Genomic DNA, 14,610 nt, shown 5'->3' with positions numbered 1-14,610 from the left:
TTGAATTATTATTATTATTATTATTATTTTTTTAATTTTAATTTTATTATTATTATTATTATTATTATTATTATTATTATTTTTTTTTTTTTTTTTTATTATTATTATTGTTATTTTTTATTTTTTGTACTTTTTATTTTTATTATTATTATTTTTTTTTTTATTTTTTTTTATTTTTGTTTTTATTTTTATTTTTTTTTATTATTAATATTAATTTTTTTTATTTTAATTTTTATTATTATTTAAAAAAAAAATTTTAAAAAAAATTAATAATAATAATAATAATAATAATAATAATAATAATAATAATAATAATAATAATAATAAAAATAATAATAAAAACAAAAATAACAAAATAATAATAAAAAAAATTAAAAATTAAATAAAAACAAAAACAAAAGGAAAAATAAAAAAATAATAATAAAAAAAATAATAAAAAATTTTTTTTAAAAAATTTTAAAAAAAATTATTATTTTTTTTATGTTTGTTTTTATTATTATTATTATTATTATTATTATTATTATTATTTATTTTTTATTTTTTTTAAATAATAATAAAAATAAAAATTTAAATAAAAAATAATATTAATAATAAAAATAAAAATAAAAATAAAAATAAAAGTCAACGTCGAAAAGTTGACAAATAGAATAGTCAACGCCGGAAAGTTGACAAAAGTCACCGGAAACTGATTTAAGGTGTTTTTTTTTAAAAAAAAGTCTCTTGTGTTTTTTTACAAAAAAAAAAAATTATAAAAGGTGTTTTTTTACAAAAAAGGGGTTTTAAAAGGTGTTTTTTTACAAATTTCCCTTAATGTAATTTTGATTTCTTGTCGATTGCTTTTTTTTTTTTTTTTTAATTATAGTTTTGATTTGCTTTAGCTGAATCAATTCGAGCGAAGAAAGCTGAAGAATCATCACTCCAAAGGTAAGATACTTGATTTGATGATGCACATTGTTTTTTTTTTTCTTATAATTTTGATTATATTGTTGGGATGAAAAATTAGGGATTTTCATTCAGTTTCCATTTGGCTTTTAGGGTGAAAAACTACCTAGCTTTTTATCATCTTTTTGTGAAAAATGAGGGTTTTCGTCTTAAAAATTTAATGGATGTTGCTAATTGTGATCAGTTAGAAAAATTTTCACAAGTTTTAAATCTGGTTGTTGGGATGAAAAATTACTCATATTTTATCAACTTTTTTGTGAAAAAATTTGGGTTTATCTATTTGCAAGATGCTATAATTTCTTGCAAAAGGTATAAAGTACTTCCTCCGTTCCATAATTGTTGCTACATTTGCATTGGCACGAAAATTAAGAAAAGTGATTGACTTACACTGTAGTTGATTATTTACTTTATAGAATATTGTATTTTATTATTGTTAATTGAAAAAGAAAAAGGAAAAATAAATTGTTAGGTTACTTTATAGAGTATAGTATAGTATTTTATTATAGAATATAGAGTATAGAGTAGGATAAAAATAGGGGTAGGTGGAACTTTAAATGATTGTTTTATTACTAAAAACGGAGATGTAGCAAGTAATATGAAATTACCAAAAATAGAAAATGTAGCAAGTATTATGGAACGGAGGAAGTATGTAAAACTGAATAGGACAAAATATCACCTCCCAGGTTTGATAAATCTGTTGTTAAATCAGTAAGGCTGAAATTTTAGTAATTTGAAAAAATACAGATCCCATATTTAATGTCGCAGTCGAATTAAAATGTGGAAGTCGAATAAAAAATGTGAAAACATACAGATTAAAAGATAGACAAAGAATTTGAGCTCAGAGTTTTTTTAATGATTAATTGCATAATTGATTGATTAATGATTAATTGCATAATCGATTGATGGGTTATTAAGGTTTGGTGATTTTAGCTCTTTGATGGGTTATTAATTGCATAAAGTGTATTTTATGATTGATTGCTGAGGGTTTTTTATGGTGACATATAAGCTGAAGATTCTGGGTCTTGGCCCAGTACGTGTTAAGAGTTTAGGATTAGATTATATTGAATTTTGTAGGTGTATAATATGCTCAATGCTTAAACCATTGAAATGACTTGTCAATTGTTCTCCAATTGAAAGGGTGGTGTTAAGAGTTATGCAGAGATTAGCTCAATTGCATCTCTGTTTGCCCATGCCAAGTTTGTTCATAAGTCATTTTCTTTTAAATGTAAGAAGTACATAAAGGTGGTTTAGCACTTGAATACCATTGACAGTGAGTAATTCCTTTCAATAATGAAACTTGTCTTAAATTTTTTTTAAACGGGTTTTCTTTTAAATCTTAATCACACTTAAATAGGTTACTAATTTAGTTGGTACATTTTATAATCAATTTAAAGGAGTAAATAAATGTGTTAGGCACAAAGGATTGATAGCAACTCCAACAACACCCACACCAAGATCAATTTAAGCAAAACAATCAAACTGACTTCAATCACCCGTAATAACCAACAATGAGCATCAAAAGACAAAGAAAACCCCTTCGGTGTGAAGGATAAAAACCACGGGACTAGTCAAGGGAGTCCACCCAAGTCACTCTTATTCTGATAAAATGAGAGTAAAAGCACCAATAGCAATCCAACAAAGTGCACTATCCACCATCAACCATCGACACCAAGAGAAATACAATAAAAGAAGAAAAATGAAGAGAATTTCACCAAAACAAGACAGCCACTGTCCTGGTGCGATTTCCGGCACACCAAACCATGAAACCCGGTCACCATCGTTCAGATTGAAACCTTATATGTCCCCTACAACATAATCAAAAATGAGCCAAATCGGACCACGTTTTCCCCTTCATCGGATGTGTTGATCGAAACTGTGCAAATTAATTTTTTTGAATGAACAACCTCCTCTCTCTCTCTTATTCTACTGTTTTTGCATTCTGATTTTTAGCCTACTGCTGCCCACTTTTGTAGCTGTAAGAAGAGGCTAAAATAAAACCGTGAAAGCTTCTAAGAGAAGCTAACCAAAGTCATAATAGGTAGGTCCAAATATTCAAAGACCAAAAAAATATTATAACTCCCAAAGTGGGCTGGACATCCAACAATCTCCCCCTCCAGCCCCATTACGGAGAAGATAACAATGCTTAACTGATCACTTGAAGCTCAACCCAGCAAGCTTGCTACAAAGCTCAACCTTGCTTCTGGGAACAATCTTTGTCAACAGATCTGCACCATTCTTGTGCGTATGAATTTTCTTCAATATCATTTGATTATCCTCAATCACATCTCGCAACCAGTGGTATCTAACATCAATGTGTTTGGTACGAATTTATATTATAATTTATATATATATACACACATACATAACACACACACTCAAAGATTAAAGTAACACATTTATAATCTAAGGTTAAGGGATCAACCCCTATTTTAAACTATTATTTTTTTATATATTAATAAATTTATATTATAATTTCATTACTCTATCTTTCATAATTTCACATTCATCCTTTTTAGCGTGTTTTTTTTTTATTTTTGCTATATTAATTTTAATAGTGTTTTTGAAGACTTACTAGGAAAATATATAAAGTCAAAAACACTAAATTTTTTTTTCAAAAGGGATAATAATAAAGAAGCATAACTTCAATTGTTGAATATAATTTTTGCTATAATTCAAGTTCTTTTTAGTCTACACAATTTTAAAATTTACAAAGTTTGATAAGTTAAAATAAAATTGTAAAGAATTTGCAAGTATATCGCAATTTGGGCTTCCTAATTCAAAATTTTGGCGTCACCCTTGAATACATACATGGGCTTTTGGCTTTTTAAAGTATTCATTGAATCATTTCTATTAATGTATATAATAGCCGCAATATATAAAATACCAAAGATGATAAACAATGCATAAATTATTTATGTGCAAGTAAAAAAACGGAGGAAAGATTATCTAGTATTATGGATTTAAATGTTCTTGGTGACTTTAAATCCAACTTAATAACTCGCAAAATAGTTAATTCTATATATGTTTATCTTCTCTAAATTATACTAATACTAATTACATACTCATATGGCTGCTGTTAACGCTATCTTTTTTATTTTACTTTGTTTGGTTCTGATTTCTAAATAAAATTTGTTGTGCAACTATTTAAGTTTGTAGACAAGTACAGGGAAGATAAAGAAACACACCTGTTGAACAACATAAGAAATATTCGGATGAGCGAAGGTAAGATACTGAAGAGCACCAGCTGAACAGCGATATAATGTGGGATTTTCATGAGGAGGTCCAAAGTGCGCACTTAATTTCCCAGAGGTATCAGCAGGAGTGGGAGCAAGTTTGCAATCAGACATACCAGCTTGTTCAAGAATATCAACTGCATACTTCTTTTGAGACAAGAAAATACACGAAGAAATATGAGAAACAGCAATGCACAAAAAATAATGAAGAGGACCAAGATCCTTCATAGCAAATTCAGAGCTTACGCGAGACTTGATAGACTTGCGAAGAGGCTCAGAAGAAGCTGTGTGTATAATATCGTCAAAATATAGCAAAAGATAAGCCACTTCAGAACTAAGACGATAAATAAACAAAGAGGTGTTAGATGCGGCTGACGCAGTAAGGGGATAGGATGAAATAGGCGGCTGGGAAGGCTGGGTGGGTGTTGCTGGTGGATTGGATGGAGTCAAGAGGTGGGTCATTTAAGGTTGGCCTAGTGATAGATGGTGATGCAGGAGTTGAGGGGACTCAAAAATTTGGGCCCATGAGTAGTTGAAGATGGACTTGGTTGACTATGGCGAAGGATAGACAAAGGGAGATGGTCATCTAAAAATTGTACTCGTGAGGAGAATTAGAAGTTCAAGAGAAGGGAAAATTCGATTCATAAAAATAACATGATGAGGTATGAGAATCTTATCAGAAGAGAGGTCATAGCACTAGTAACCTCGATGCGAAGATGAATAACCCAAAAAGACATGAAGAGGAACGAGGTTGTAATTTATGAATTTTTGTGGAAGGAATTAAAGGAAAGTATAAGCACCCAAAAACCTAAAGATGTTTATAGGTTGGAGATTTATGATAGAGAAGATGAGTAGGAGTCAGATTATCAAGCAATTTAGATGGAAGAATGTCGAGGCCAAAATTTAGGAGGAAGAGAAGCATGACATAATAGAGTGCGGACAATATTATTAATTGAACGAATTTTTCTTTTAGACTTGTCATTTTGAGATGATGTTTGAGGACAAGAAAAACGAAGAGTAATACCCCGAGTACCCCGAGTAATGCAAAAGTGATGAAATAACTTATTATCAAATTCACCCCAAGATCACATTGAAAAGATTGGATTGGAAGCCTAAATTGAGTATGGACAAAAGCATGAAAATTCACAAAAATATCATAGACTTGAGATTTATGAAATAAAGGAAAAGTCCACAAGAAATTAGTATAGTGATCAAGAAACAGAACATAAAATTTGTAATCGGAAATACTTGAAACATGAGATGTCCATAAATCAATATGAATAATCTCAAAAGGTCTAGTACTTATAGATTTTGAGCTAACAAAAGGTAATCGAACATGTTTACCCAAAGGACAAGAATGACAAACAAAAGAGGCATTTTTAATACATTCAATGGATTATAGGAATACATGAAATCTAAAATTGCATTTCCAGGATGACCTAAACAAGAAGGCCAAATACTAGAAAATATAGTAGAAAACGCCAAAGATCATGATGATGAGAGAGTAGATCCATGTGTCGATTGGAAAGGATAAAGATCACCAGTGCTATTAGACCGCAGGAGGATATTCCTCGTGCCAATTTTTTCACAGAAAAACCAAAAGGATTAAATTCAGCAGAAACTTTATTATCACGAGTAAACTTACGAACAAAGATAAAATTTTTAATGAGTTTAGGGGCATGTAAGACATTTTTGAGAGTGATGGAAGGATTAAAGGGAGATATTGGTAAATCACCATGACCTTGAAGTGGAATCATATTACCATTACCAACAATTATGTGATTATTATGATGATGCTTCAGTGGAAAATACTTGAGAAAATTACCTTATGAGTCATGTGGGAAATAGCACCGGTATCCATGTAGATTTGTTCATCTGGAGAAGACAAAGAGAGAGTATGCATAGCCTGATTGATATTCGTCGGAAAGTAGTTTGGCGAGGAAGATGACTCGGTAAAGAAATTATGGGTTGGATAAGGCCCAAGGATACCCGGAAAGGAGTTGGTGGCGGGATGAATTTTAGGAGAAGCCATGGAAGAAGCAAGAAAGAGGGGAGCGATCAGGGTGGGGGACTGTTGTCATGGGGAGCAAGGAAGAAAGTAAAAAGGGTTGAGGAGAGGAACTTAAGCTCTTGATACCATGATAGAATCAGTAGAATGATTGATTGCCTTTCTCATTCATGGAATAGAGTAAAATACCATGACAACAGATATTGCATAATATTTACACAATCATCTAATATTCTACAAGATTATAATATTTACTAGAATAATGCAAATATGAAAATATTCTATTCTATGGAAATATTTTATTCTATTAGAGTGATGTTAACCCAATAACATGGTACAATTTGCAAAACCAAATTATCCTTTAGAAGTTGATTTTTAAAGAATTTGGGAAATTAAATGGAAGATTTATGTCATTTTCTCATAATTGCTAACAAAATGCAACTGAAACTTTGAGGTCTTGTAGGCTGTAGCAGATCACATGGTAGTGTTTATACTCATTTGTCAAACACTATTAAAGGTTTTAATTCTTTTTGGTCTAAAAACTTGCTTTTTCAAATAGTTCATATTTATTTTATATATTGCGATTGATGTTTAAGATAAAATATAGTTAAATAGGATCTTATTTGAATCGTCTAATTGCATATTTTCATGATATTTACTTTTTATTATTTTTAGTTAAGTATAATTCAGTATATAAATGATCAAACTAATGGATTAGATTGTGTAAAAAGTCAAATTTAGCAAATATAATGAAACGAAAGAACTAATAAATGTAAAGTATGCACCATTTTAAAGGCTTAATATGATTTTATTAAATAATGTTAACTTTTGATGTTTTGGCATATTGTTTAGAATGAGCTCCGGTGGTCTGATCTTCCGTCAGAGGTGGAACAATATGCAATTTGTCACCAGTGCTTCCTTTCTTCTTACTGTTTATTCTGATTACCTTACCTCTGCTCGTTCGAGTATGCAATGTTCTTCAGGTCGTGTTGCTCTATCTGAGCTCTTTTCCACGGTCAAGTCTCATGTATTATAGTTGGCTTCTTATGTAACTATTTTAGTGCTAACGGCCATGTACCAGTGTCACATGGTTCACCAATCTCTATGCTAATCTCAAATCAAAAAAGCGAGTTATGTGCGGTTTTGGACTATTTTGGGCCATTTTGAACTAATTGCGAATTCAATAGGCAAATTATGTTACACGACTAAGTACACAAAGTATTATTAGTATGTTTCTTGTTGCTGCTGCTGCTAAGCAGGGAAAGTATAAAACTTTCAAATTGACTACATTCTTGGAGACAACCCGAGAGCGACAAGCTACATGGTGGGATACAGAAACAACTACCCACAACATGTTCACCATCGAGGTTCTTCCATCGTATCCTACAAGGTGAACCCCACATTTGTTACATGCAGGGGAGGATATGCTACCTGTTATAGCAAGAAATCAAGCGATCCCAATGTTCTCACTGGTGCTATCGTTGGTGGGCCTGATGCGTACGACAACTTTGCTGATGAAAGAGACAAATATGAGAAAACTGAGCCTGCCACCTACAACAATGCACCTCTCATTGGCGTTCTCACTAGGTTAACTGGTCACAGTGGTTACAGCCAGGTACTTCCAGGTTAGACCCATGTCTGCAATTTGTAACTGAAAATTGTCAAATTCAATATGATATCAAATGGATTATTTTTATAATTTTATAAGCAGAGTTTCGATTACATATTGGAACTGTCTTGCAGTTGAGATACCAGACGTTCATCCTACTCTTGCACCAAAGGCTTTAAAGCCTACTCCCTCGCCAGAGACCAAACCAGTTCATGCTTCAAGTACTGATTTTGCTACATATTTTCGGTCTCCTTAATCTTTGTGTCATACCCGTTCATACCCGTTTCTAGCAAACTCAAAGAGACAAATGATGATTTCTTAAACGTGGAAATAACCATAATGCTTATGACTTGGGATTGTTTTTTCGTTGCAGCTTCATCATCTGATCATATTGGCATAAATCAGAAGGCCACCTCGTGGGTTAACCAAGGACGAACATACAACAGATACTCGACAACTTTGACTAACATGTCTAACAAGACTCTCAAGGACTTGAAGCTGTCTATTAGCAAGCTTTACGGTCCAATTTGGGGTCTTACTAAAATCCGGAAAATTCTTACAGCTTCCCAGCTTGGCTCGATGTCGTACCAGCTGGAAAGAGCCTCGAATTTGTTTACGTTCATGCTTCAACTCCTGCCAGTGTTTCAGTCTCAAGTTACAGACTCTCCTAAGGAAAAACCGGCTTACAGGTTCGTTTTTCTTGAACTTTGGGGTTGTGGATGTAACAAACTGTGCAGCTTCTAGTAGAAACTATCCTTTTTCTTCCTTTTTTTTTCCTTTTGATTTTATCAAGTTCTACATATTTCTATGGAAGCTTGAAGAAGAAAAGGCATTAGGGTAAATAATAGTGTAGTATGATCAAGGAAAGGTGTGAAGAGACGAATCGAAATATGAGTGCTCATCCTCTTTCTCTTCTATTGCATTGCTTATGTATACATATAGATTTTGCAAGAGTAAGATGTTTTAAGGAGAAGTAATGATGAAAATAATTTGCTTCTCTATAAAAAATTTGTTAAGGACTGTTTTCAGTTTCCTTTTAATGTAGTAAATTGGGTGCTTATGGGGTTTCTATATATATATTTTTAGTGTTTCATATAGTAAATTCTGCAACATTTATTTCCTTTTCAGGTATGAATGAATGAATATGATTTTTGACTTGTTTAATCTGATTCTATTCTCATTTTCTAGCTCAAATATGTTATTTTCCCCTAATTTGAAACACAAGTTTGAAAATGAGAAGTCGCTCTACTGTCACCAACTGGAAATTTATCAGTAGATTATTTGGCTTGATGACATATATCACAATATTTAGTGGAAATTTTACTACTGGATTTAACCATAGAAGGGAATGAAATCATCACTTTGTCTGAAAGATACCCAAGACGTTGATGACATAACACCGTAAATGATGCTCTATCAGTATTGACTGCACTAATCCTTGGAAAGCAACAAAAGAAGTACAATCCGTCCGTCTCTCTATTCACCCATTCAATCAGATTCATCAAATGTAGATCCTGTATAACACAAATTGTTTTGACGAAATGCAGTGTACAACTCTGATTATTTGTTAATTCAATTACAAAAATTAAATTGCATTGTAAATTGGGGACGTAGAACACATTTCGAAGAATAACATTTGAACATAATGTCATATCGCCCAGCATGGTGGAAACAATTTTCTTACCATTCGAAAGCCTAATCGGACAGTCAGACACATTATGAATGACACATTATAAACATTACGTAACAAATCAAAAGTAACCAGTAACATAGTGGGAAGCATCCGAATCAATAAGGCAACAAGAAGCATTTCTACCAAGGGAGTAATTATTTGAAGAGTTACCAAGTAAATTGAGAAGTCATTGCCGTTGAGCATCTGTCAAACCGGGTTGTAGGTGATTAAAAAACTGGCAATCAACCACCTTGTGACTATGAAATCCTAATATTGAAGCTGCAACTATAGGTGTTGCATGTACTCTATAACCATTGATTTAGAAAACATAGAAAATGAGACTAATAGGGTGACTTAACCTTATTTAGAAATGAGACTAACAAGGAGATAGGAGGGAGTAATACAAATACAATTGAACTTCTAGTAAAAACAATGTTGTCCTAAATTAATAAAAATGAAAAGTCAGAAATTCTCAATTGGAAGTATGTAAACATATCGACAGAATGTAGCAAGGGGCGCGTCGAACATCAATTTGAAGAACATCCAACCCAAATTAATTGAAGAATACCATTCATGCAAAGACTTTCTCAACAATGGAGGTGTAGTTGATTTATTTTGGAGATTAAAAAATGTCAAAGGGCATGAAAAATCGAAAAAAATAACCTAAACCTAAAACCATGTGGAGAAATAAAACCCCTTGCTTTGTATTATTCATAAGTATGGTATATGTTTAAGAAAGAAGGTAAACCCTTATACGCAGAGCCCATTAAAAACATACACAATAGGCCCAAAATACATAATAAACCCTAACACAAAGTAACAGAAGACTTTCGGTTAGAAGTGTTTCACGTGGAGCAATAACGAAATTTGCTTGGGCTTTCAAAGTAAAATAAACTAAATTGTATTGAATAAAACTAAATTGAATAAAGACCGTTCACACTAAACAAATTATAATAAAGAACCATCCTTATTTCATCTCATATTCTATACACTTGGGAGACCGCACACTAGTTTTTGACGAAAACAAAGACATCCCTATCGTGCGACAGCAGAAGCAAGTTCGTTGAACAATAATGAAACAATAAGAAAATTCAATGCAAAATAAGAAATTGACACGAGAGATTTAACGTGATTCACTATAAATGTGATAGCTACATCCACCGGCACCAAGATCAAATAATTTCCCTATGATCGCAAAGAATTACAAGATAAATCTCAATCACACTCACAAATTAATGGCTCTCTAGTGATCTCTCTTAATTTTTGTGAATCATCATGTATTAATCCTAAAATGAGAGTTTATATACTAATGCCCAATAAAAGGAAGTTATTACATAATAAACACAAAGTAACCGTCCCAACAGACACCTTCCATGAAAAGAAACTGCCATTTCGAGAGTCGTGTACAACTACGCGAGCCGCAAAATGGAGACAGAACGCACTCTGCGCCCCGCGGACCTCCTCTTTGACCCATACTCATCTTCTTCAATGGTGCTTGCTAGTTTGAGTCACCATTAACAACAATGTCCACCTTGACGAAAACTCGTATTCAGCAAACGATCTCATCAACAGAAAGTGAACATATCTCAAGCCAAAACCCGATGTAAAGCTCATGCATAAGCCGTACATCCCGATAAGTCTTCAACCAAGACTCATCCGGAAAAGTCTCCAACCAAGACCTATCACATGTCACCAAGTTTAACAACTCATAATGCTCCACCTGCATCACATGCCCCAGGCAAGCTCCACCTTAAGGCCAACATGCCTACAACAGGAGCTCCCCAACACTGCCCCTAAGGGCCTACTACATCACATAGTAATCAATATTTAGCAAATCTAAGCAATGTTTAAACTTAATAAATGGAATAGACTTAGTAAAGAAATCAGTTGGGTTGTCAGCGGTCTCGATCTTCTTTACCTTTACCCTCTTGTCAATACGCAAGAAATGATACCTGACATCAATTTGCTTGGTCCGATCATGGTGTACTTAGTCTTTAGCTAAGCAAATGGCACTTAGACTATCACAATACACCGTAGCAAAATCTTGTGCGATACCCAGTTCACCTACAAGGCCTTTGAGCCATATGGACTCCTTAGCTGCAGAAGTTAAAGCCATGTACTCAGCTTCAGTAGTAGACAACGTAACCGAAGACTGCAATGTAGACTTCCAACTAACCACGGAACCACCCAAAGTACACACATACCCGGTCACCGACCTCGTGGTATCCACATCAGCTGCATAATCAGAATCACTATATCCAGTTACCAAACACTCCTTACCATTCCCATACACAAGACCAATATCACTTGTCCCTCTTAAATAACGAAAAATCCGTTTCACCCTACCAATGCTCTCTCCCAGGTCGAGCCATGAACCTACTCACAACACTAACAGCGTGCGCAATATCAGGCCTAGTACAGACCATAACATACATCAAACAATCAACAGCCTTGGCATAAGGGACTCTAGACATATACGCCAACTCCTCCTCAGTTTGAGGTGACATAGACAAAGACAATTTGCAGCTCACAGATGTTGGTGTACTTATAGGCTTCGACTTCTCCATCCCAAAACGAGATAAAATCTTTTCGATGTAACTTTTCAGATTCAAGAAAAGCTTACCTCTAGCTCAATCCCTATAGATCTCCATACCCAAAATCTTCTCAGTTGGACCCAAATCTTTCATGTCAAATTCCGAGCTAAGCAACTCTTTAAGTTTAGCAACATCCGATTTATTCTTTGTGGCAACAAGCATGTTATCAACATATAACAACAAATAAATCCTGGAACCGTCATCCAACTTACTATGATACACACAGCAATCATACGAGTTCCTATCAAAACCATGAAAAACCATAAAAGAATCAAACCTCTTGTACCACTGCCGAGGGGATTGCTTAAGTCCATACAACGACTTTAGCAATCTGCATGCATAGTGCTCTTTCCTTAAGATCTCGAATCCCTCGGGCTGCTTCATCAAAATCTCCTCCTCCAAATCGCCATGAAGGAAAGCCGTCTTAACATCCAGCTGCTCCAGCTCAAGGTCAAAATGTGCTACAATCGACAATAGCACACGAATAGAAGTATGTCGAACCACTTTTGAGAATATCTCCACGAAGTCAACCCCTTCTACTTGACTGAACCCCTTTGCAACTAGCCTAGCCTTAAAACGAACTTTCTCAGATTTAGATGATCCTTCTTTCTTCTTCAAAATCCACTTACACCCTACATGCTTTCTCCCGTTTGTTACCTTCATAAGTTCCCACACTCTGTTCTTGTAAAGAGACTACATCTCTTCACTCATTGCAGCAAGCCATTGCGCTGACTCACTACAACTAATTGCTAGTTTGTACGTGGCAGGTTCATATAACTCTACATCATCAGCTACACTCAATGCATAACCTGTCAAATTCTCAACAAAGCAATTTCTTCCTTCCATTTCTTCAATCAATCTAACAGGCTTCTTGATGACTCGTCTAGGTTTCTTAAGAATAGTGTTAGATTGGCTAGATGACCCCTGATTAGACTGTTCCACCTCCTCCCAAGAGTTAGGAGGAGATGGAACAACCTCAGGTTCAGGAGTATTCGGCACTGGAACCTCAGCATCATCATCAATAAATTGCACTCGAGGTAAATCAACAATGGATAACTGATGTACCTCAAGTACTCCATCTGTCTGTAGCAAGTTCTCCCCTTCCTTTCCCAGATTAGAAGACTCCGAGATCTTCTTGGAATACATGATGCTCTCATCAAAAGTGACATCCCTACGAAGAAGGACTCGACCCTCCGAAGGTGAATAGATCCTAAACCCCTTCACACCATCACCGTACCCAACAAAACACCCCGTCTTGGCTCGTGGATCCAGCTTATCCTCACTCACATGATAATAAGTAACACAACCAAAAATCTTCAAATCAGAGAAATTAGGCAACTTACCACTCCAGATCTCAAACGGAATTTTGAAGTCAATTCCCGAATGAGGACCCCTATTGACGATATAACAAGCTGTCATCAAAGCTTCACTCCAATACCTTCTCCTAAGCCCTGCATTAGAGAGCATGCATCGAACTCTCTCAAGCAGTGTCTGATTAACCCGTTCTGCAACACCGTTCTGCTGTGGTGTCATCTTGACGGTATGATGCCGACCAATACCCTCATCTTCACAGAAATCATTAAACTCCTCTTTGCAAAACTCAAGCCTATTGTCTGTTCGTAGCTTCTTGATCTTCCTACCTTGTCGATTCTCCACCAATGTTTTCCATTGCTTAAAAGCTTTGAAGGCCTCATCCTTTGACTTAAGCAACCTAAGCCATGTGTATCGAGATTTGTCATCTACAAATGACACAAAATAGCGGAAACCTCTCATACCTTCAACCCTAGATGGACCCCAAACACACTTCATCAGTAATGTGAGCACCCTTGCTGAACTTTGACCTGTGTTTCTTCCCAAACACACAATGCTCACAAAATTCAAGGTTGGCAACCTTGATTCCGGATAGTAGACCCCTCTTAGACAATAATTGCATCCCCTTCTCGCCTATATGACCAAGCCTCATGTGCCAAATCTTGGTCATCTCCTGGTGAGGCGCCGATGCGCAAACCGCAGAACTAGACAGTGTAACACTCTTAAAGACATAGAGGGTGTTCCTCTTGATACCCTTAAGTACCAACTCCGAACCTCGGTAAATGGACAACATCCCCATCCGAAAACACTTCGTTGTACCCCAAATTATCCAAGGTACCTAATGAAATTAGATTCTTCCCCAAAGCAGGGACATGACGCACTCTAGTCAATGTCATGGACCCAATACTCGTAATCTTACAAGGTGCGTTGTTACCTACAATAACTTTACCCCTATTGCAAGACTCATACGTGTCAAACCAATCTCGATGCGGACTCCTATGGAACGAACACCCCGAATCTAGAACCCAATCATCAAAAAGATCCCCAGACTTAGCAAAACTCCCTAACGCCAAGTCTTCCTCCGAATTATAGTTCTCCTTCGGTTTTTCCTCAACTACAGCAGCTTGGAACTTGCTTTTCCTGACCGGACAATTAGCCCTAAAGTGACCCGGTTCCTTGCAGTAATAGTTTTCCACAGTCTTACAAAATCCCTCATTGTCGTTTCCAGCACCCGACCTAGT

The 14,610-nt window shown here is 34.8% G+C and overlaps 2 protein-coding genes across 2 annotated transcripts; one reads left to right on the top strand and one right to left on the bottom strand.

Moving 5' to 3' along the window:
* Positions 1-2,440: 2,440 nt before the first annotated feature.
* Positions 2,441-4,637, bottom strand: LOC130799358 (uncharacterized mitochondrial protein AtMg00810-like). Its single transcript, XM_057662458.1, has 2 exons — positions 4,128-4,637; positions 2,441-3,244 (listed from the first exon to the last, which is right to left on the bottom strand). The coding sequence occupies exons 1-2, from the start codon at positions 4,635-4,637 to the stop codon at positions 3,218-3,220; spliced, it is 537 nt and encodes a 178-aa protein (XP_057518441.1). The 3' UTR covers positions 2,441-3,217.
* A 1,501-nt stretch (positions 4,638-6,138) lies between these two features.
* Positions 6,139-8,930, top strand: LOC130799357 (endoglucanase 6-like). Its single transcript, XM_057662457.1, has 6 exons — positions 6,139-6,248; positions 7,036-7,206; positions 7,459-7,808; positions 7,927-8,013; positions 8,166-8,481; positions 8,921-8,930. Exons 1-6 carry the CDS (start codon positions 6,139-6,141, stop codon positions 8,928-8,930), a joined length of 1,044 nt encoding a protein of 347 aa, XP_057518440.1.
* The last annotated feature ends 5,680 nt before the right edge of the window (positions 8,931-14,610 follow it).

The sequence above is a fragment of the Amaranthus tricolor genome, chromosome 14 (assembly GCF_026212465.1).
Source record: "Amaranthus tricolor cultivar Red isolate AtriRed21 chromosome 14, ASM2621246v1, whole genome shotgun sequence".
Taxonomy (NCBI): Eukaryota; Viridiplantae; Streptophyta; class Magnoliopsida; order Caryophyllales; family Amaranthaceae; genus Amaranthus; species Amaranthus tricolor.
The sequence above is the reverse complement of the archived record's forward strand: the minus strand, read 5'-3'. Positions and strand labels throughout refer to the sequence as shown.